General features: G+C 50.8%; 1 protein-coding gene across 1 annotated transcript in view; it reads right to left on the bottom strand.

Moving 5' to 3' along the window:
* tat (tyrosine aminotransferase) overlaps positions 1-24,290 on the bottom strand; it is a 231,511-nt gene that overhangs the window by 202,212 nt on the left and 5,009 nt on the right. Inside the window, exons 3-5 of the mRNA XM_072517709.1 lie at positions 20,382-20,486; positions 9,407-9,474; positions 4,559-4,717 (exon numbers count right to left, since the gene is read on the bottom strand). Of these exons, the coding sequence (XP_072373810.1) occupies positions 4,559-4,717; positions 9,407-9,474; positions 20,382-20,486 (332 nt within the window). The remainder of the gene's footprint in view (positions 1-4,558; positions 4,718-9,406; positions 9,475-20,381; positions 20,487-24,290) is intronic.

The following is a 24,290-nucleotide window of genomic DNA, read 5'->3' as shown; positions in this document are numbered from 1 at the left end:
TGAAGGGAGGGTCAGTAAATTTGCAGACGATACGAAGATTGGTGGAGTGGTGGATAGTGAGGAGGGCTGTTGTCGGCTGCAAAGAGACATAGATAGGATGCAGAGCTGGGCTGAGAAGTGGCAGATGGAGTTTAACCCTGAAAAGTGTGAGGTTGTCCATTTTGGAAGGACAAATATGAATGCGGAATATAGGGTTAACGGTAGAGTTCTTGGCAATGTGGAGGAGCAGAGAGATCTTGGGGTCTATGTTCATACATCTTTGAAAGTTGCCACTCAAGTGGATAGAACTGTGAAAAAGGCCTATGGTGTGCTAGCGTTCATTAACAGAGGGATTGAATTTAAGAGCCGTGAGGTGATGATGCAGCTGTACAAAACTTTGGTCAGGCCACATTTGGAGTACTGTGTACAGTTCTGGTCGCCTCATTTTAGAAAGGATGTGGAAGCTTTGGAAAAGGTGCAAAGGAGATTTACCAGGATGTTGCCTGGAATGGAGAGTAGGTTTTTCGAGGAAAGGTTGAGGGTGCTAGGCCTTTTCTCATTAGAACGGTGAAGGATGAGGGGCGACTTGATAGAGGTTTATAAGATGATCAGGGGAATAGATAGAGTAGACAGTCAGAGACTTTTTCCCCAGGTGGAACAAACCATTACAAGGGGACATAAATTTAAGGTGAATGGGGGGAGATATAGGGGGGATGTCAGAGGTATGTTCTTTACCCAGAGAGTAGTGGGGGCATGGAATACACTGCCTGTGGAAGTAGTTGAGTCGGAAACATTAGGGACCTTCAAGCAGCTATTGGATAGGTACATGGATTAAGGTAGAATGATATAGTGTAGATTAATTTGTTCTTAAGGGCAGCACGGTAGCATTGTGGATAGCACAATTGCTTCACAGCTCCAGGGTCCCAGGTTAGATTCCGGCTTGGGTCACTGTCTGTGCGGAGTCTGCACATCCTCCCCGTGTCTGCGTGGGTTCCCTCCGGGTGCTCCGGTTTCCTCCCACAGTCCAAAGATGTGCAGGTTAGGTGGATTGGCCATGATAAATTGCCCTTAGTGTCCAAAATTGCCCTTAGTATTGGGTGGAGGTGTTGACCTTGGGTGGGGTGCTCTTTCCAAGAGCCGGTGCAGACTCAATGGGCCGAATGGCCTCCTTCTGCACTGTAAATTCTTTGATAATCTATGATTAATCTAGGACAAAGGTTCGGCACAACATCGTGGGCCGAAGGGCCTGTTCTGTGCTGTATTTTTCTATGTTCTATGTTCTATGTTCTATGATTCTGGATGGGTTTTGATAGATTGGAAAGACACTAATGTGATCCTCCTATTCAAAAAGGGAGAGAGGCAAAAAGTAGGAAACTATCGACCGGTTAGACCGCAAAGTTGTTGGAATCAATTATTAAGGAGGAGACGACTGAACATTTGGAAAGACAAAGCTCAATCCACCATTGTCAGCATGGTTTTATGAAGGGTAAGTCATGCTTGACAAAGTTGCTTGAGTTCTTTGAGGACGTAACCAGCAAGGTGGATAATGGGGAACCTGTGGATGTGGTATATCTAGACTTCCATAAAGTGTTTTCATAAAAGACTGATCCAGAAGGTGAGATCGCAGGGGATTGGGAGTAGAGTACTAGATTGGATTGAGGATTGGCTGAAAGCAGAGGTTTGGGATAATTGGGTCCTTCTCTGGCTGGTGAACTGTAACTAGTGGGGTGCCGCAGGGGTCAGTCCTGGGACCTCAACTGTTTACAATCTATATGAATGATCTGCAAGCAGGGATTGAGTGTCACATAGCAAAATTTGTGGATGATACTAAAATCGGTGGGAAAGCAGACTATGAAGAGGAGATAAAGATTTTACCAGACAGGTATGTATAGGCTAGGAGATTGGGCCAAAATTTGGCAGATGGGGTTTAATGTAGATAAGTGTGACGTTATCCATTTTGGCCCCCAAAATAGAAAGAAAATTATTACATTCTGTACATGTGTGAAGTTTTCTGCGATTCATGATTCCCCCTTATCCACCTTGCTGGTTATGTCCTCAAAGAACTCGAGCAAGTTTGTCAAGCATGACCCTTCATAAAACCATGCTGACAATGGTGGATTGAGCTTTGTCTTTCCAAATGTTCAGTCATCTCCTCCTTAATGATTGATTCCAGCAACTTCCCCAACACAGAGGTCACAGAAATTATTATCAAGATAGAAAGTAGATTCAAAATGCATCTGGGCAGAGGGACCTGGGTGTCTTTGTTCATGAATCGCAGAAAGTCGTACACAGGTACAGCATGTAATGAAAAAGGCAAATGGAATGTTTGAGTATATTGCAAATGGACAGGAGTATAAAAGTAGAGAAGTGTTGTTGCAATTGTTGGTGAGACCACATCTGGTGTATTGTGTCCAGTTTTGGTCTCCTTATTTGAGGAAGGATGTGGTGGCATTGGAGGCCGTTCAGAGGAGGTTCACCAGATTGATTCCGGGGATAAAAGGGTTCATGCATGAGGAGAGATTAAACAGTTTGGGCTTAAACTCGCTGGAGTTTAAAAGGATAAGAGGGGATCCGATCGAGGTGGATAAAGATACTGAAAGCGATTGATAAAGAAAACGTAGACCAAATGTTCCCCCTAGAACAAGAGGTCACAGATAGAGGTTGCGAGGTGATAGATTTAGAACTGAGATGAGGAGGAACTACTTCTCGCAGAGGGTGGTGAATTTGTGGAACTCGCTGCCCCCACAGTGCGGTAAAGTCTGAGTCATTAAATGGTTTCAAGAAGGAGATAGATATATTTCTGATTTTAAAAAGGGGTTAAAGGGAAATGGGGAACAGGTGGGTCTCAGGCCAGGAGGAGATCAACCTTGATCTGATTGAATGGCGGAGTAGGCTCGAAGGGCTGAATTGCCTACTTCCGTCTGCTCCTAATTTCTATGTTACTTCCAGTACATCAACTATCTCTGTAGCTCCTTTCTTTAATATCCTGGGATGCCACCCATCAGGCTCTAGGGACCTATCAGCATTTAGCCCCATTAGTTTCCCTAGTGATTTTATTGTATTAATTTTCTAGCCCCCCCTCCTTCCCCTTGATTATTTAATATTTTTAGAATGTTATTTGTGTCTTCCACCATGAAAACTGACGCAAAGTATTTGTTTAACTCCTCTGCCATTTCCTGGTATTTCCCCAATCTCATTCTCTAAGGGGCCCATGTTCACTTTGGCTTCTCTCTTCCTTTTTATATATTGAAAGAAACTCTTACTGCCGATTTTTATATTATTCGTGAGTTTACCCTCATAGTTTATTGTCGCCTTCTTTATTATTTTTTGGTCACCTTTTGTTGGATTTTAAACTTTCCCAATCCTCTGACTTATCACTAATCTTTGCCACATTGTATGTTTTATTTCAAAGAAGAACAAAGAACAAAGAAATGTACAGCACAGGAACAGGCCCTTCGGCCCTCCAAGCCCGTGCCGACCATACTGCCCGACTAAACTACAATCTTCTACACTTCCTGAGTCCGTATCCTTCTATTCCCATCCTATTCATATATTTGTCAAGATGCCCCTTAAATGTCACTATCGTCCCTGCTTCCACCACCTCCTCCGGTAGCGAGTTCCAGGCACCCACTACCCTCTGTGTAAAAAACTTGCCTTGTACATCTACTCTAAACCTTGCCCCTCTCACCTTAAACCTATGCCCCCAAGTAATTGACCCCTCTACCCTGGGAAAACACCTCTGACTATCCACTCTGTCTATGCCCCTCATAATTTTGTAGACCTCTATCAGGTCGCCCCTCAACCTCCTTCGTTCCAGTGAGAACAAACCGAGTTTATTCAACCGCTCCTCATAGCTAATGCCCTCCATACCAGGCAACATTCTGGTAAATCTCTTCTGCACCCTCTCTAAAGCCTCCACATCCTTCTGGTAGTGTGGCGACCAGAATTGAACACTATACTCCAAGTGTGGCCTAACTAAGGTTCTATACAGCTGCAACATGACTTGCCAATTCTTATACTCAATGCCGTATGCTTTCTTCACTACCTTCTCCACCTGTGTTGCCCCTTTCAGTGACCTGTGGACCAGTTTAAAACTATCCTTCTCTTCCTTGATTAACCTAACCTAAGGCATTTTTGTGACTGTCTCTCGGAACCAAATGTCCAGATACCTTCTTCATCCCTGAAGAATTGCAATATCCGATATCAGACTCCAGCTTATTCTTTGTTGCACCAACCCAACATGCCACAGCCCAACACATCACCTACCATGCCAGCTTTATTGTCTTTGATTTATCTAATTAAGTTTCACGTTTTAGAAATATCACTCAATGATTATTTGTAGTTTAAGTTTAAGTGGTTTAACTAGTTAAGGTGTAAAGCTAATACAATATTTATATCTCCCTAGTACCAGTTTATAATATTACTCCAGTAAATTAATGGCTCTAAACTGCTTGCAGAGCTGTTGGAAATCCTCTTCCATTGTATGAGACAGAGAGACATCAACCCAACAGACAATGTTACCCGGATCCAGAATCATTTAAACCACAACTCATACTTTGTTGACACTATAGTTACATACCAGCAAGTTGTAATGTTTGATCTCAATGTCCAGAGACACCGCCAATGTTTTATAGAGAGAGAATCCAGGCCTAGGAATCAATATGTTTTGACCTGGATTTGCCAAGACAGAGATGGCCAGTTCAATGGCCTGACTGCAGCCACTTGTCAAAATCACATCCTAAAAAGGAAAAAGCACTTGCTGTTAATGAAATTAATTGCATCTTATCTGTTTCTAAATAGATCAGAAATATATGGGGTGTTTTAGACCCTACAACATTTACATTCAAAACATGCCCCTCACCAACCCCCAACAAACATATAAATCAGGAGTAGGAGCAGGCCACTCGGCCCCTCAAGCCTGCTACCCCATTCAATAGGATCACAGCTGATCTGATTGTAACCTCAACACACATTCCTGCCCCCAATAACCTTTCACCCCCTTGTTAATCAACAATCTATCTCGCTCTGCCTTTAAAATATTCAATAACTCTGCTTTCACTGCCTTGAAAAAGAGAGTTGAAAGACTCACAACTCTATCAAAGGAATTATTTCTCCATATCTCCGTTTTAAACAGTGACCCCTAGTTCTAGATTCTCTGACTAGAGGAAACATCCTCTCCTCACTCACCCTGTCAATGCCCCTCAGGATCTTAAAGGTTTTAATCAAGTCGCCTCTTACTCTTCTAAACTCATGAGACAACCTGCCGATAATATCTTCGGGAGTCCAGAGGAGGTTTAACAACAAAGGTTTATTCAGTCAAACAAATAAAGGCCGCAACCCAGCACACAGCACGTCAGTCCCAGCTGCTAGGCCTCAACCCCTCAGTGGGGGAGCTCGTATTCCATGACCCTCAAAGTCTAAGTCCTTCTGTTGTTGAGGATGGAGGAAGTCTCCTTCGCCGCTTTGCTCGTGGCTGTGTTTCGAGTGGTTGTGGGGTTAGGCTGGGGGATGGGGAAAGAGGGAGGGGGGAGAGGGGGGTGGGGGGGAAAGAAAGAGGGGGTGGGGGGAAGAAAGAGGGGGGTGGGGGAATAAATAGGGAGTGGGGGAATAAATAGGGGATGGGGGGAAAGAAAGAGGGGGTGAGGGGGGAAAGAGGGGGTGGGCGGGGAAAGAAAGAGGGTGTGGGGGGGAAACTGGGGGGTGGGGAGGGAAAGTGGGGGGCGCAGGGGGAAGCGGTGGGGAAGAGGGGTGGGGGGAAAGAGGGGGGTGGGGGGGAAAGAGGGGGGTGGGGGGAAAGAGGGGGGTGGGGGGGAAAGAGGGGGTGGGGGCGAAAGAGGGGGGGTGGGGGGGAAAGAGGGGGGTGGGGGGGAAAGAGGGGGGTGGTGGGGGGGAAAGAGGAGGGGGGTGGGGGGGAAAGAGGGGGGTGGGGGGAAAGAGGGGCGGTGGGGGGAAAGAGGGGGTGGGGGGGAAAGAGAGGGGGAGGGGGGAAAGAGGGGGGTGGGGGGAAAGAGGGGGTGGGGGGGAAAGAGAGGGGGAGGGGGGAAAGAGGGGTGGAGGGGGGGAAGAGGGGTGGAGGGGGGAAAGAGGGGTGGAGGGGGGGAAAGAGGGGTGGAGGGGGGGAAGAGGGGTGGGGTGAGGGGAAAGAGGGGTGGGGAGGGGAAAGAGGGGTGGGGAGAGGGGAAAGAGGAGTGGGGGAGGGGGAAGAGGGGAGGGGGGTGGAGGGGGGAAGGGTGGGGAAAGAGGGGGAAAGAGGGGAGTAATGGGGGAAGGGGGCAGGAATGGGGGGAGGAAGGGGGAGGAAGGGGGAAGGGGGAGGAAGGGGGAAGGGGAAGGGGAAGGGGGAGGGAGGAAGGGGGAAGGGGAGGGAAGATGGGGTGGGAAGAGGGGTGGGGAGAAGAGGGGTGTGGGGGAAGAGGGGTGTGGGGAAGAGTGGGGTGGAAGAGGGGTGGGGGGAAGAGTGCGGGGGGAAGATGGGTGGGGGGAAGAGGGGTTGGGGGAAGGGGGGAAGAGGGGTGGGGGGAAGAGGGGTGGGGTGGGGAGCAGGGTGGGGTGGGGGGAAGAGGGGTGGGGGGCAGCATTGCTTCCGCACCGATCACCTGGGAGGTGCTGTTGGCGGTCTCTGATGGCAAAATCCGAGCCTATGGATGCTTCTGTCTTCCATCTTGCTGATATCTGCACCCTGTCCATTGGGGAGTATTGCTCCTTGACCCTCGGGGGATGTGCAAAAGGGACAAAGAATTGCTTTACCTGCTGGGTCCAGTTCTGGTGCGGGATCCCTGCCTTGCAATGGTCTTCGTGTTTTTGTACCGTCTGCTCCTTTGTTTTGGCTCCTTCCGTTGGCTATGGTACTTTTTCTGGAGATCTTGTTTTCTCTCCACCTGCCGCCGATATTAGGAAACTTCAGGCGAAGGTGGATTCATTCTCCCCGGTCCATCACTAACTCAGCTATCGCAGCTCTCAGATGCGATGTGGTCCGATAGTTGTACAGGAGATGCGTCAACTTCATCTCTATTAACTCTGTGGTTTATTTTGCACTGCCACTCAGTCAGGTTGTTTGTAGAAGGATAGTCCGGCCGGTCCGAATGTGTTTCACTCCATTCGCCTGCATGAACTTTGAGAATTCCTCGCTGGTGAGTGAAGTTACCTCCAGGATCCATGGACACTAAATAACTGGCTTGGCTTCTCAATGGTAGTCGCAAAATGGTAGATGGCATCTGGTAAAACTCCATTCTTTTTGAGTGGGTGGTGACAACTGGTAAAAATATTGACTCTAAGAAAGGCCTGGTGAAGCTGAAGTGTAAGAACCGCACCCAGGGCCCTGGTCACTCCCAGGGGTGAAGGGAAGCTGATGCTGACACGCTGTACACTGCCTCACCAACCTCTCAATGTCGCCATCAAGCCCAGGCCACCACATGTGTCTTCTGGCGAGTATCTTCATTTTGGACACTCCCGGGTGCAGTATGGCTTTCCTGCATTACCTCAGGACCAGTACACGGCCTCCCCTCAGGAGAACATCCTCCTCCTCGCTAAGCTCTGATGTGGAGATGCCGGCGTTGGACTGGGGTGAGCACAGTAAGAAGTCTTACAACACCAGGTTAAAGTCCAACAGGTTTGTTTCAAACACTAGCTTTCGGAGCGCTGCTCCTTCCTCAGCTGTTCGGCATCGCCGGGCAGAAACTTATAGCCAAGTTCCGCACACATGAGTGCGGCCTCAACCGGGACCTGGGATTCATGTCCCATTACATTCACCCCCCACCATCTGGCCTGCAAAATCCTACCAACTGTCCTGGCTTGAGACAATTCACACCTCTTTAACCTGGGGTTATCCCTCTCTCTGGATCTGTAATTCACCTGAGGAAGGAGCAGCGCTCCGAAAGCTAGTGATTCGAAACAAACCTGTTGGACGTTAACCTGGTGTTGTAAGACTTCTTACTGTGCCCACGCTAAGCTCCTCAGACAGTTTTCCCTGTTGCCCTCGTGCAGGCTGATGTGGCACAACTTCACCAAGGTCGGGTCCTTTTGTGTCCACTCATGAATTTGTGAGGCTCTGACCGGCAAGGTTTGTATAAAATTTAACAGCAAGACAATGTTGTCTGCTAGCGGTGGGGGTGGGGCAACGGCAATGGGAGTCGGCTGAGGGCATCTGCATGGGCAATTTGTGCGTCCAGGTGATCTTCAAAGGGATACTCGTTTGCCGTCAACAATAGTGTCCATTGGCGCATCTCGGCCGCGCTATTGGTGGTATTGCCTTTCTTCCTTCAACGGGCCTGGCAACGATTTGTGGCCCATGATGATTGCAAAGTGCTGCCCGTAAATGTACTGGTAGAACTTTTTGACCACGAGTCCATTCCTCTCAATCTGAGCGTACCTACGCTATGCGTTGGCCAAAGTTCTCAACCCACAGGCTATTGGCCTCTCTGCCCCGTCGTCCACGGTGGGACAACATTGCCTCGATGCCCTATGGGGAGGCATTACACGTGATCAGGATCGGTCTGGAAGGTTCAGAATGTATTAGCAGCCCAGAGGACGACAGTTGACGTTTGACTTTGGCAAATGCTCTTCTTGTGGGGTCCTTCATGCCCATTCCTCATGTTTTTTAGGAGTCTATGTCAAATGGTTGCCAAATTTGGAATCAATTTTCCACAATAGTTTACGAGTCCTGGGAATGACGATAGCTCTGTTGTATTCTTAGGTTTGGGAATCTACTTCATAGCTCAAACCTTTTCTTTCACAAGGTGCAAGCCGTTCTTGTCGAGCCGGTACTCCAAGTATGTGACCTCTTTGATCTGGTGAATATCCCTTTACCTGAAACTTTCCCCTTTTTAGGTGGACATCTGCCTCAGAGAAACAACGAGGATTTTCTCTGAATGATCTAGGTGCTCCTTCCCAGTGGCCCTTGTAATCAAGATATCATCTAGGTAGACTGTCACCCTTAGGAGTCCTTGAAGGGTACTCTCCATAACCCATTATAAGATCACGCGGGCAGATGATACCCCAAATGGAAGCCGGGTGTATTCTTACAGCCCCCTGTGAGTATCAATGGTCGTATGTTTCCTGGATCCACATCCAACTTCAATAATCTTTAATGTGGCACCTTATCAAAGGACTTCTGGAAATCCAAGTGCATCCTTTGGTTCCCCTTAACCAATTTATTAGAGTTCTTACGCTGTGGATAAACGTGATTTCCCTTTCACAAAACCATGTTGACTCTGCCTGATTGCTTTGAATTTTTCCAAGTGTCTATAACATCTTTACTGACGGCTCCTAACATTTTCCATGTGACACATATCACATCCTTGACATCTCCCCACTCCAGACACTATCTCTTTCCCCCACATTTGCCCTTCACCAAAAAAAACCTTCCCTCTCATGCCTCCTTTCCAAGCCCCCACCCCCACCATAGAATTTAATGTTGCTGGATCATTACCTTTGCCTCAAGAGGTGACTCAGGACAGCTGTAAAAACCAGCCACTGCGTCTCTGCTGCTCTGATAGCCTAGATAGAAAGACACAGAAATGAGAACGCAATGAATGAGCATTCCAATTTTCCCTGAGCCATTCTACACAAGTTGATTCATCCTTCATCTACCTGACAAACAATTTAAGGCTTTTGAGAAGAAGGAAACCCTGGAACTCTTGTGTCTTAACCTAGAGAAACTGAGCACTCAGAAAATCTCGAGGTACACCTGACGGTTCTGAAGAGATCAGTAAGCAGCTAATAAAGCAAAGCCAAATAAATTGAACGGTGATTAAATGATTGTTGAATCAGCTGCTGGATCTAGCAGTGATACCAAAGACAAATTGAGTCAAAGCAGCAATTTAACGCAGATGCGCCTGGGCAGAGGGATCTGGATGTCTCCGTTCATGAATCACAGAAAGTCGGTATTCAGGTACAGCATGTGATTAAAAAGGCAAATTGAATTTTAGCGTTTATTGCAAAAGGACTGGAGTATAAAAGTAGAGAAGTGTTGTTGCAATTGTATAGGGTGTTGGAGAGACCACATCTGGAGTATTGTGTCCAGTTTTGGTCTCCTTATTTGAGGAAGGATGTGGTGGCATTGGAGGCAGTTCAGAGGAGGGTCACCAGATTGATTCCGGGGGTGTAACGGTTGATGTACGAGGAGAGATTGAGCAGTTTGGGCTTATACTCGCTGGAGTTTAAAAGGATGAGAGGGGATCTGATCAAGGTATGTAAAATACTAAGAGGGATTGATAAAGTAAACGTAGACCAAATGCTCCCCCTTGTGGGGCAATCTGGAATGAGAGGTCACAGATATAGGTTGAGAGGCGATAGAGGAACTACTTCTCGCAGAGGGTGGTGAATTTGTGGAACTCGATGCCCCATAGTGCGGTGGTGTCTGAGTCATTAAATGTTTTCAGGAAACAAATAGATATATTTCTGATTTTTAAAAACGGGTCAAAGGGATATGGGGAATGGGTGGGGAGGTGGATTTGAGGCCAGGAGAGATCAGCCATGATCTGATTGAATGGCGGAGGGGGCTCAAAGGGCTGAATTGCCGACTTTGCTCCCAATTCCTATGATGTGGAGATGCCGGCGTTGGACTGGGGTGGGCACAGTAAGAAGTCTTACAACACCAGGTAAATGTCCAACAGGTTTGTTTCGAATCACTAGCTTTCGGAACACTGCTCCTTCCTCAGGTGAATAAAGAGGTGGGTTCCAGAAACATATATATAGGCAAATTCAAAGATGCAAGACGATACTTTGAATGCGAGTATTTGCAGGTAATTAAGTCTTTACAGGTCCAGACGGAGCAACTGGAAAGAGGGAAAATCCCAGGTTAAAGAGGTGTGAATTGTCTCAAGCCAGAACAGTTGGTAGGATTCTGCAAGTCCAGGCCAGATGGTGGGGGGTGAATACAATTCAACATGAATCCCAGGTCCCGGTTGAGGCCGCACTCATGTGTGCGGAACTTGGCTATCAGTTTCTGCTCGGCGATTCTGCATTGTTGCGCGTCCTGAAGGCCACTTTGGAGAACGCTTACCCAAAGATCAGAGGCTGAATGCCTTTGACTGCTGAAGTGTTCCCCGACTGGAAGGGAGCATTCCTGCCTGGTGATTGTCGTGCGATGTCCGTTCATCCGTTGTCGCAGCGTCTGCATGGTCTCGCCAATGTACCACGCTTCGGGACATCCTTTCCTGCAGCGTATGAGGTAGACAATGTTGGCTGAGTCGCACGAGTATGTACCACGTACCTGGTGGGTGATGTTCTCTCGTGTAATGGTGGTACCCATGTCGATGATCTGGCACTACTTGCAAAGATTGCCATGGCAGGGTTGTGTGGTGTCATGGTCGCTGTCCTGAAGGCTGGGTAGTTTGCTGCATACAGTGGTCTGTTTGAGATTGGGCGTTTGTTTGAAGGGAAGTAGAGGGGGTGTGGGGATGACCTTGGCAAGATGTTCGTCTTCATCGATGATGTGTTGAAGGCTGCGAAGAAGATTTCATAGTTTCTCTGCTCCGGTGAAGTACTGGACGACGAAGGGTATTCTGTCGGTTATGTCCTGTGTTTGTCTTCTGAGGATGTCGGTGCGGTTTTTTGCTGTGGCGCGTTGGAACTGTCGATCGATGAGCCAAGCACCATATCCCATTCTTATCAGGGCATTTTTCAGCATCTGTAGATGTCTGTTATGTTCCTCCTCGTCTGAGCAGATCCTGTGTATACGGAGGGCTTGTCCATAGGGGATGGCTTCTTTAATGTGTTTAGGGTGGAAGCTGGAGAAGTGGAGCATTGTGAGGTTATCCGTGGGCTTGCTGTAAAGTGAAGTGCTGAGGTGACCGTCTTTGATGGAGATGAGTGTGTCCAAGAATGCAACCGATTCTGGAGAGTAGTCCATGGTGAGTCTGATGGTGGGATGGAACTTATTAATGTCATCGTGTAGTCGTTTCAGTGATTCTTCACCGTGGGTCCAAAAGGAAAAAATGTCATCGATGTATCTGGTGTATAACGTCGGTTGAAGGCCCTGTGCAGTGAGGAGGTCTTGTTCGGAACTTGTGCATGAAGATGTTGGCGATTGAGGTGCAAATTTGGTCCCCATGGCTGTCTGGATGAAGAATTTGGATACCACCATTACACGTGAGAACGCCACCCACCAGGTACGTGGTACATACTCGTGCGACTCGGCCAATGTTGTCTACCTCATACGCTGCAGGAAAGGATGTCCCGAGGCGTGGTACATTGGCGAGACCATGCAGAACCTGCGACAATGGATGAACGGACATTGCACAACAATCGCCAGGCAGGAATGTTCCCTTCCAATCAGGGAAAAGTTCAGCAGTCAAGGGCATTCAGCCTCTGATCTTTGGGTAAGCGTTCTCCAAAGCGGCCTTCAGGATGCGCGACAACGCAGAATCGCCGAGCAGAAACTAATAGCCAAGTTCAGCACACATGAGTACGGCCTCAACCAGGACCTTGGATTCATGTCGCATTACATTCACCCCCCACCGTCTGGCCTGGGCTTGCAAAATCCTACCCACTGTCCTGGCTTGAGACAATTCACACCTCTTTAACCTGGGATTATCCCTCTCCACATTTGCTCTGTTTGGATCAGTAAAGACTTAATTACCTGCAAATACTCACATTCAAGATATCGCCTTGCACCATTGACTTTGTCTATATATATGTTCCTGGAACCCACCTCTTCATTCACCTGAGGAAGGAGCAGTGCTCCGAAAGCTAGTGATTTGAAACAAACTTGTTGGACTTCAACCTGGTGTTGTAAGACTTCTTACTAAAGAATCAAAGTACGAAGTCTTACAACACCAGGTTAAAGTCCAACAGGTTTGTTTCGATGTCACTAGCTTTCGGAGCGCTGCTCCTTCCTCAGGTGAATGAAGAGGTCTGTTCCAGAAACACATATATAGACAAATTCAAAGATGCCAAACAATGCTAGGAATGCGAGCATTAGCAGGTGATTAAATCTTTACAGATCCAGAGATGGGGTAATCCCAGGTTAAAGAGGTGTGAATTGTACCAAGCCAGGACAGTTGGTAGGATTTCGCAGGCCAGATGGTGGGGGATGAATGTAATGCGACATGAACCCCAGGTCCCGGTTGAGGCCGCACTCATGTGTGCGGAACTTGGCTATAAGTTTCTGCTCGGCGATTCTGCGTTGTCGCGGGTCCTGAAGGCCGCCTTGGAGAACGCTTACCCGGAGATCAGAGGCTGAATGCCCTTGACTGCTGAAGTGTTCCCCGACTGGAAGGGAACATTCCTGCCTGGTGATTGTTGCGCGATGTCCGTTCATTCGTTGTCGCAGCGTCTGCATGGTCTCGCCAATGTACCACGCTTCGGGACATCCTTTCCTGCAGCGTATGAGGTAGACAACGTTGGCCGAGTTGCACGAGTATGTACCGCGTACCTGGTGGGTGGTGTTCTCACGTGTAATAGTGGTATCCATGTCGATACCACTATTAAACCCTACCAACTGTCCTGGCTTGGTACAATTCACACCTCTTTAACCTGGGGTTACCCCATCTCTGGATCTGTAAAGATTTAATCACCTGCTAATGGTCGCATTCCAAGCATTGTCTGGCATCTTTGAATCTGTCTATATATATGTTTCTGGAACATACCTCTTCATTCACCTGAGGAAGGAGCAGCGCTCCGAAAGCTAGTGACATCGAAACAAACCTGTTGGACTTTAACCTGGTGTTGTAAGACTTCGTACTGTGCTCACCCCAGTCCAACGCCGGCATCTCCACATAAAGAATCAAAGGAGGGGGAGAGGATCATAGTCATAGAGTCAGAGTGGAAACATGAAAACAGGCCCTTCAGCCCAACATGTCCATGCTGCCCAGATTTTACTACTAAGCTAGTCCCAATTGCCCACATTTGGCCCATATCCCTCTATACCCAGCTTTCCCATATAACTGTCTAAATGCTTTAAAAAAATATATATATTTTATTAAAGTTTTCAAACACAATTTTTTCCCTTACAAATCAAAAAAAAATACAAAAAACATGATAACTACAATATAACATTATGTAACTAACATGGTAAACTAACCAAATAACACGAAGTAATACTCCCCCGTCCCCTCTCCCCCTCCAAAAACCCAAACAATTTACCCCCCCCTCCCCCCCCCCCGGGTTGCTGCTGCTGGTCATCTATCTTCCCTCTAACGTTCCGCTAGGTAGTCGAGGAACGGTTGCCACCGCCTGGTGAACCCTTGAGCCGATCCTCTCAGCGCAAACTTCATCTGCTCCAGTTTTATGAACCCCGCCATATCGTTTATCCAGGCCTCCAGTCCGGGGGGTTTCGCTTCCTTCCACATGAGTAAAATCCTACGCCGGGCTACTAGGGACGCAAAGGCCACGACATCGGCCTCTTTCGCCTCCTGCACTCCCGGCTCATCCGCAACTCCAAATAAAGCTAACCCCCAGCCTGGTTTGACCCGGACCTTCACCACCTTCGAGATCACTCCCGTCACTCCCCTCCAATACCCCTCCAGTGCCGGACACAACCAAAACATATGTGTATGGTTCGCCGGGCTTCCCCCGCACCTCCCACACTTGTCCTCCACTCCGAAGAACCTGCTCAACCTTGCTCCCGTTATGTGTGCTCTATGCAGCACCTTAAATTGTATCAGGCTAAGCCTGACACACGAGGAAGAGGAATTTACCCTGCTCAGGGCATCAGCCCACAAACTCTCCTCAATCTCCTCCCTGAGCTCTTCTTCCCATTTTCCCTTCAGTTCGCCCACCAACTCCTCCCCCTCTTCTCTCATCTCCCGGTATATCTCTGACACTTTGCCCTCCCCGACCCCCCCCCCCCCCCGAAAGCACTCTATCCTGGATCCCCTGTGTCGGGAGCAGCGGAAATTCACTCACCTGTTGTCTTGTGAACGCCCTCACCTGCATATACCTAAAGAAATTTCCCCGGGGCAGCTTATACTTTTCCACAAGCGCTCCCAAGCTCGCAAACGTCCCGTCTATAAATAAGTCTCCCACTCTCCTGATTCCTACCTGGTGCCAGCTCTGGAATCCTCCATCCAGCCTCCCTGGGGCAAACCTATGGTTGTTCCTGATCGGGGACCCCACCAAGGCTCCCAGCACACCCCTCTGTCACCTCCATTGCCCCCAGATACTTAATGTTGCCACCACCACTGGGTTCATGGTAAATTTTTTTGGTGAGAGCGGTAGTGGCGCCGTCACCAGCGCTTTTAAACTCGTCCCTTTACAGGACTTCATCTCCAATCTTTTCCACGCCGCTCCCTCTCCCTCTATCATCCATTTATGAATCATCGCCACATTGGTGACCCAGTAGTAGTCGCCCAAATTCGGCAACGCCAGTCCCCCTCTGTCTCTACTATGTTGTAGGAACCCCCTCCTTACCCTCGGGACCTACCCTGCCCACACGAAGCTCGTGATGCTCCTCTCTATTTTTGAAAAAAAGGCCTTAGTGATCAGTATAGGGAGACATTGGAACACAAATAGGAACCTCGGGAGGACCATCATCTTAATTGCCTGCACTCTGCCCGCCAGTGACAGCGGCTGCATGTCCCACCTTTTGAAATCCTCTTCCATTTGTTCCACCAGTCGTGTCAGATTAAGTCTGTGTAAGGTTCCCCAGCTCCTGGCTATCTGAATCCCCAGGTATCGAAAGTTTCTTTCCACTCTCCTTAGCGGTAGGCCATCTATCCCTCTACTCTGGTCCCCAGGGTGTATCACAAAAAGCTCACTCTTTCCCATGTTAAGCCTATATCCCGAGAAATCTCCAAACTCCCTCAATATCTGCATGACCTCTGTCATCCCCCCCCACTGGGTCCGTCACATACAGCAGTAGGTCATCCGCGTAGAGTGACACTCGGTGTTCCTCTCCCCCTCTAATCACCCCTCTCCATTTTCTGGAGTCTCTCAGCGCTATGGCCAGTGGTTCAATTGCCAACGCGAACAGTAATGGGGACAACGGGCATCCCTGTCTTGTTCCCCTGTGTAGTCGAAAATACTCCGACCTTTGCCGACCTGTGACCACACTTGCCGTTGGGGCCCCATAGAGGAGTTTAACCCAGCTGACAAACCCGTCCCCGAACCCGAACCTCCTCAGCACCTCCCATAGATACTCCCACTCCACCCTATCAAATGCCTTCTCTGCATCCATTGCCGCCACTATCTCTGCCTCCCCCTCTACTGGGGGCATCATTATCACCCCTAATAGCCGTCGCACGTTGACATTTAGTTGTCTCCCCTTTACGAACCCTGTCTGGTCTTTGTGCACCACCCCCGGGACACAATCCTCTATCCTCGTTGCCAGCACCTTTGCTAGCAACTTGGCGTCCACATTTAGCAATGAGATAGGCCTACAGGACCCGCACTGCAGCGGATCTTTATCCCGCTTCAAGATTAGCGATATCGTCGCCTCCGACATTGTCGGGGGTAGGGTCCCCCCTTCTCTGGCCTCGTTAAAAGCCCTTACCAACAGCGGGGCCAACAAGTCCACATATTTTCTATAAAATTCCACCGGGAACCCATCTGGCCCCGGGGCCTTCCCTGCCTGCATGTTCCCCAGCCCCTTGGTAACCTCGTCCACCCGAATTGGCGCCCCCAGGCCTTCCACCTCCTGCTCCTCCACCCTCGGGAACCTTAATTGGTCCAAAAACTGCCGCATCTCCTCTTTTCCCTCCGGGGGTTGGGACCTCTAAAGTCTCTCGTAAAAGGTCTTAAACACCTTGTTTATCTTCCCTGCTCTCCGCACCGTAGCTCCCTTTTCATCCCTAATTCCCCCTATCTCCCTCGCCGCTGTCCTCTTTCGCAGCTGATGGGCCAACAGGCGACTCGCCTTTTCCCCATATTCATATCTCATCCCCTGTGCCTTCCTCCACTGTGCCTCCGCCCTCCTTGTGGTCAACAGGTCAAACTCCGTCTGGAGTTCTAATAGAAACTTACAAGATAATGAATGGCTTAGATAGGGTGGATGTAGGGAAGTTGTTTCCATTAGCAGGGGAGACTAGGACCCGGGGGCACAGCCTTAGAATAAAAGGGAGTCACTTTAGAACAGAGATGAGCAGAAATTTCTTCAGCCAGAGAGTGGTGGGTCTGTGGAATTCATTGCCACAGGGGGCGGTGGAGGCTGGGACGTTGAGTGTCTTTAAGACAGAAGTTGATAAATTCTTGATTTCTCGAGGAATTAAGGGCTATGGAGAGAGAGCGGGTAAATGGAGTTGAAATCAGCCATGATTGAATGGTGGAGTGGACTCGATGGGCCGAATGGCCTTACTTCCGCTCCTATGTCTTATGGTCTTATGGTCTTATGGAGTCGTCGTCTCTCCCTGTATAGTCCTTCCTCCGGGGCCTCCGCGTATTCTTTATCTACCCTCAGAATCTCCCCCAGTAGTCTTTCCCTTTCCTTGGCCTCTATTTTCCCCTTGTGGGCCCTGATGGAGATCAGCTCTCCTCTGACCACCGCCTTTAGTGCTTCCCATACTACTCCCACTCGGACCTCCCCGTCGTCATTGGCCTCCAGGTATCTTTCGATACATCTCCGCAGACTCCCTCATCCGCCTGTAATCCCACATCCAGTTGCCAGAGTGAACGCTGCTCCCTCTCCTCTCCTAGTTCCAGGTCCACCCAGTGTGGGGCATGATCTGAAACAGCTATGGCTGAATACTCAGTTCCTTCCACCCTCGAGATCAGTGACCTTCCCAAAACAAAGAAATCTATCCGGGAATACACCTTGTGAACATGGGAGAAGAAGGAGAACTCTTTGGCCTTCGGCCTAACAAATCGCCACGGATCCACTCCCCCCATTTGGTCCATAAACCCCCTAAGCACCTTGGCCGCTGCCGGCCTTCTTCCGGTCCTAGATCTAGATCTATCTAACCCTGGGTCCAACACGGTGTTGAAGTCCCCCCCCATTATCAGGTTTCCTACCTCCAGGTCCGGGATACGTCCCAGCATCCGCTTCATAAATCCCGCATCATCCCAATTCGGGGCATATACGTTAACCAACACGACCTCCATTCCCTCCAGTCTGCCACTCACCATCACAAATCTGCCTCCGCTATCTGCTACAATGTTCCTAGCTTCGAATGACACCCGTTTCCCCACCAGAATGGCCACCCCTCTGTTCTTTGCATCCAGCCCTAAGTGGAACACCTGTCCCACCCATCCTTTCCTTAACCTAACTTGGTCCGCCACCTTCAGGTGCGTCTCTTGGAGCATGGCCACGTCTGCCCTTAGTCCTTTCAAGTGCGCGAACACTTGGGCCCTTTTAATCGGCCCATTTAGGCCTCTCACGTTCCACGTGATCAGCCGAACTGGGGGGCTACCTGCCCCTTCCCGTGTCGACTAGCCATCACCCTCTCTAGGTCAGTCCCACGTCCCGGTTCCGCGCACCCACCCGTTCCCCAGGCGGCGCATTCCAGCCCCGACCACCCTTTCTTTTACCAGTTCCTCTTTGATTTCTGCAGCAGCAACCCAGTTATCCTCCCCCCTCCCCCCCCCCCCCCCCGCTAGATCCCCATCTAGCATGATTGCTCCCCCCATATTGCTTCCGAAAGTCAGCTGACTTCAACTGACCCCGGCTTCTCACGCTCTCTCCTTGACCCCCCCGTGTGGGGAACTCCCATCTACCTTGCGCCTATTTTCCCGCCACCATCTTTCTGGCGCGGGAACAAGAACAGTAAGCCCCGTGTTCTCTATAGTTGTCCCGCCCCTTGTGGCGCAGCTCCCTCTGCCGCCCCACTCCCATTCCCCATCCCCCGCCTATGTCTCTTCTTCCCCCCCACCGGCGCCCACATTTCTTAGTGTCCCCCCCTTCCCAATTTACATCTCTATATACATCGGCATTGTCATTTCCCCTCTAACATCAGTCCCTCAGTTCTGATCCAGTTTCTCGTTTTTAATGAAGGTCCATGCTTCTTCCGCCATTTCGAAGTAGTGATGCCTCTCCTGGTGCGTGACCCACAGTCGCGCCGGCTGCAGCATCCCGAACTTCACCTTCTTCTTGTGTAGCACCTCCTTGGCTCGATTAAAACTCGCCCTCCTTCTCGCCACCTCCGCACTCCAATCCTGGTACACCCGTACCACCGCATTCTCCCATCTACTACTTCGTACCTTTTTGGCCCATCTCAGAACCACCTCGCTGTCATTGAAGCGATGAAATTGCACGATCGTCGCCCTAGGTGGTTCTCCCGCCTTTGGTCTCCTCGCAGGGACCCGATGAGCCCCTTCCACTTCCAAGGGGCCCGAGGGGGCCTCAGCTCCCATTAGCGAGCGTAGCATCGTGCTCACGTAAGCCCTGCCGTCCGCTCCTTCCACTCCCTCGGGGAGACCCAGGATCCGAAGGTTCTTTCTCCGTGATCTGTTTTCTAGGACTTCAATCCTTTCAATGCACTTTTTGTGGAGCGCCTCGTGCGTCTGCATTTTGACTGCCAGGCCCAGGATCTCGTCCTCGTTGTCCGTCACCTTCTGCTCCACCACGCGGAGCTCCCGCTCCTGGGTCTTTTGTGCCTCCTTAAGCCCCTCAATTGCTTGTAGCATCGGGGCCAGCACCTCCTTCTTAAGCAGCTCCACACACCGTCTCAAAAATTCATCTTGGTCCGGCCCCCATGTCGCCTGGGCTCTCTCCGCCGCCATCTTGCTCCTTTTCCCTTCTGCCCCTGTCCTCGAGGATTCTTCGCGATCAGGCCGCCGCCGCTGATATTTTTCTTTTTCGTTGGGGGGGACTCCCTATTCACTCACCCCACACCGGGTTTCGTCCCGAAAAAATTCCCCGTTGGGGCTCTTAAGAGAGCCCGAAGGTCCGTTCGAGCTGGAGCTGCAGAAACGTGCGGCTTAGCTGGTCATCGCCGCAACCGGAAGCGTCTAAATGCTTTTTAAAAGACACAATTGTATCTGCCTCTACTACTGCCTCTGGCAGCTCGTTCCAGACACTCACCACCCTGTGTGTGAAAAAAGTGTCCTCTGGTCTCTTTTGTATCTCCCCTCTCACCTTAAACCTACGCCCTCTAGTTTTAGACTCCTCTATCTTTGGGGAATGATGTTGACGCTCTACCTTATCGATGCCCTCATTATTTTATAGACCTCTATAAGATCACACCTAAGCCTTCTATGCTCCAGGGAAAGAAGTCTCAGCCTCTCCTTATAACTCAAACCATCAAGTCCCGGTAGCATCCTCGCCAATCTCTTCACTCTTTCTAGTTTAATAATATCCTTCCTATAATAGGATGACCAGAACTGTGCACAATATTCCAAGTGTGGCCTTATTAATGTCTTGTACAACTTCAGCAAGACGTCCCAACTCCTATATTCAAATGTTCTGATTGAGTATTTGGTTAAACGTAGCCTTCATAAGATTTGGAAATTGACTTTGTGCTTTAAGATTTGAAAGTAGTTTACAGCCCAAATCCCAGGTTCCCAGATATGTAAAGATTCCAAATCCGTACCTATGGATGAAGCATAACCGTTGAATTTGCCAGAATCCACTGCGTTTTTCATGGCTTGTAGAACCTTGTTATCAGTTGGCAGGTTTCCGAACACTGTGGGATCACCTTTAACAAAATGACAGTTAATTATTAAACATTTATTAATAATTTCTCTGCTCAAATGGGGCCATTTCCAACTAATTATTCCCACCACAATAATCCACTCTGAACAGTACCGGCTGCACCCATTGCTGGAAGAAGCAAGGACACTGACCAGGACCTGTTGTTGCTCAGTTTTGGTTGGCTCTTAAATGTTGCCCATTGTATCTTTACTTAATTTGCTCTGTTTCTATAACCTTTGCTCTAGAGTCGCCAGGTATCTTTATGATACCATCACGAGGTTCAAGTTCAAGTACTGATCAATAACTCAACACACCAATCAGTAAGATTCAAATCAAAACACATTTATTATACACAGTCAATCACTACTCATGCATAAAACTCTACTTACTAGGCTATCTCCATCACTAAAAGGCCAATACTTAGCTTCGGAATGGCCCACCAGGTCAGGGGAACAAATGGCCTTTCGTTCGGGTTCTGAATCTGCGGGATTCAAAGCTGGTATGGACTGGTAGCTAGGAGCGCCTATCTCGTAGCGAGCGTTGACTGGAGACTTACTTGGTTGATGCGGCAGCTTAGGCAGTTCACTCTCAAGGGTTGGTTCGCTGCTGAGTGACCCTGCCAAGAAGGACGATTTGAAATTGGGGACTCTACTTTATAGTCCCCAGGGGCTTCGTGCCGTTCGGGGCGGACCCCGTATCTGGTTCCAAGTGATTGGACTACGTTCCGATCACTTAGATCGATTTCTCCAATACTGGAGTTGTTCCCTGATCGCTGGGCGGTGCCTAAGTGTCCGTTGGCCTTCCTTTGTCTTGGCTCCTGCTGGCGCCGAGGAGTCAGGCTTGGCCTTATTCACCTTAAATGTTTTGATTGTTCCCGGGGATCACTCATTAGTATGCAGATGGCTGTGAGTTTCAGTGCTGTCTGGGCTTTTGCAAGTTCTAATACACAGGATTTTTGCACTTGCTAGTTTTTGTTTGTGTTGGCTGAATTTCCCTGTAGTCTTTGCGGATCTACATTTTAAGTCGGGAAGTTACCAACCCAGGTGGCTACACTGTCCACTCCTCTCTGTCCCTCACTCGGACCTGTCCACTCCTCTCTGTCCCTCACCCGGACCTGTCCACTCCTCCCAGTCCATCACCAGGACCTGTCCACTCCTCCCTGTCCCTCACTGGGACCTGTCCACTCCTCTCTGTCCCTCACCCGGACCTGTCCACCCCTCCCTGTCCCTCACCTGGACCTGTCCACTCCTCCCTGTCCCTCAGCAGGACCTATCCACTCTTCTCTGTCCCTCACCCAGACCTGTCCACTCCTCCCTGTCCCTCACCACTGACCAGGACCTGTCCACTCCTCTCTGTCCCTCATCCAGACCTGTCCACTCCTCCCTGTCCCTCACCACTGACCAGGAACTATCCACTCCTCTCTGTCCCTCTCCCAGACCTGTCCACTCTTCTCTGTCCCTCACCACTGACCAGGACCTGTCCACTCCTCCCTGTCCCACACCACTGACCAGGACCTGTCCACTCCCCCTGTCCCTCACTAGGACCTGTCCACTCCTCCCTGTCCCTCACCACTGACCAGGACCTGTCCACTCCTCCCTGTCCCTCACCACTGACCAGGACCTGTCCACTCCTCGATGTCCCTCACCAGGACCTGTCCACTCCTCCCTGTCCCTCACCAGGGCCTGTCCACTCCCCTCTGTCCCTCACCAGGACCTGTCCACTCCTCCCTGTCACTCACTCAGACCTGTCCACTCCTCCCTGTCCCTCACCACTGACCAGGACCTGTCCACTCCTCTCTGTCCCTCATCTAGACCTGTCCACTCCTCCCTGTCCCTCACCACTGACCAGGACCTGTCCACTCCTCTCTGTCCCTCATCTAGACCTGTCCACTCCTCTCTGTCCCTCACCAGGGCCTGTCCACTCCCCTCTGTCCCTCACCAGGGCCTGTCCACTCCCCTCTGTCCCTCACCAGGACCTGTCCACTCCTCCCTGTCCCTCACCACTGACCAGGACCTGTCCACTCCTCCCTGTCCCTCACTAGGACCTGTCCACTCCTCCCTGTCCCTCACCACTGACCTGGACCTGTCCACTCCTCCCTGTCCCTCACTAGGACCTGTCCACTCCTCCCTGTCCCTCACCAGGGCCTGTCCACTCCCCTCTGTCCCTCACCAGGACCTGTCCACTCCTCCCTGTCACTCACTCAGACCTGTCCACTCCTCCCTGTCCCTCACCAGGACCTGTCCACTCCTCCCTGTCCCTCACCAGGGCCTGTCCACTCCCATCTGTCCCTCACCAGGACCTGTCCACCCCTCCCTGTCCCTCACTAGGACCTGTTCACTCCTCCCTGTCCCTCACCACTGACCAGGACCTGTCCACTCCTCCCTGTCCCTCACCACTGACCAGGACCTGTCCACTCCTCCCTGTCCCTCACCAGGACCTGTCCACTCCTCTCTTTCCCTCACCCAGACCTGTCCACTCCTCCCTGTCCCTCACCACTGACCTGGACCTGTCCACTCCTCCCTGTCCCTCACCAGGGCTTGTCCACTCCCCTCTGTCCCTCACCAGGACCTGTCCACTCCTCCCTGTCACTCACTCAGACCTGTCCACTCCTCCCTGTCCCTCACCAGGACCTGTCCACTCCTCCCTGTCCCTCACCAGGGCCTGTCCACTCCCATCTGTCCCTCACCAGGACCTGTCCACCCCTCCCTGTCCCTCACTAGGACCTGTCCACTCCTCCCTGTCCCTCACCACTGACCAGGACCTGTCCACTCCTCCCTGTCCCTCACCACTGACCAGGACCTGTCCACTCCTCCCTGTCCCTCACCAGGACCTGTCCACTCCTCTCTTTCCCTCACCCAGACCTGTCCACTCCTCCCTGTCCCTCACCACTGACCTGGACCTGTCCACTCCTCCCTGTCCCTCACCAGGGCTTGTCCACTCCCCTCTGTCCCTCACCAGGACCTGTCCACTCCTCCCTGTCCCTCACCAGGACCTGTCCACTCCTCTCTGTCCCTATCCCAGACCTGTCCACTCCTCCCTGTCCCCCACCACTGACCAGGACCTGTCCACTCCTCCCTGCCCCTCACCACTGACCAGGACCTGTCCACTCCTCCCTGTCCCTCACCACTGACCAGGACCTGTCCACTCCTCTCTGTCCCTCACCAGGGCCTGTCCACTCCCCTCTGTCCCTCACCAGGACCTGTCCACTCCCCCTTGTCCCTCACCACTGACCAGGACCTGTCCACTCCTCTCTGTCCCTCACCAGGGCCTGTCCACTCCCCTCTGTCCCTCACCAGGACCTGTCCGCTCCTCCCTGTCCCTCACCACTGACCAGGACCTGTCCACTCCCCTCTGTCCCTCACCAGGACCTGTCCACTCCTCCCTGTCCCTCACCACTGACCAGGACCTGTCCACTCCTCTCTGTCCCTCATCAGGACCTGTCCACTCCTCCCTGTCCCTCACCACTGACCAGGACCTGTCCACTCCTCCCTGTCCCTCACCAGGACCTGTCCACTCCCCCTTGTCCCTCACCACTGACCAGGACCTGTCCACTCCTCCCTGTCCCTCACCAGGACCTGTCCACTCCTCTCTGTCCCTCATCAGGACCTGTCCACTCCTCCCTGTCCCTCACCCAGACCTGTCCACTCCTCTCTGTCCCTCACCACTGACCAGGACCTGTCCACTCCTCCCTGCCCCTCACCAGGACCTGCCCACTCCTCCCTGTCCCTCACCAGGACCTGTCCACTCCTCCCTGTCCCTCACCCAGACCTGTCCACTCCTCCCTGTCCCTCACCACTGACCAGGACCT

The sequence above is a fragment of the Scyliorhinus torazame genome, chromosome 10 (assembly GCF_047496885.1).
Source record: "Scyliorhinus torazame isolate Kashiwa2021f chromosome 10, sScyTor2.1, whole genome shotgun sequence".
Classification (NCBI taxonomy): Eukaryota; Metazoa; Chordata; class Chondrichthyes; order Carcharhiniformes; family Scyliorhinidae; genus Scyliorhinus; species Scyliorhinus torazame.
Note: the sequence above shows the minus strand (reverse complement) of the source record. Positions and strands in the feature narration are given on the sequence as shown.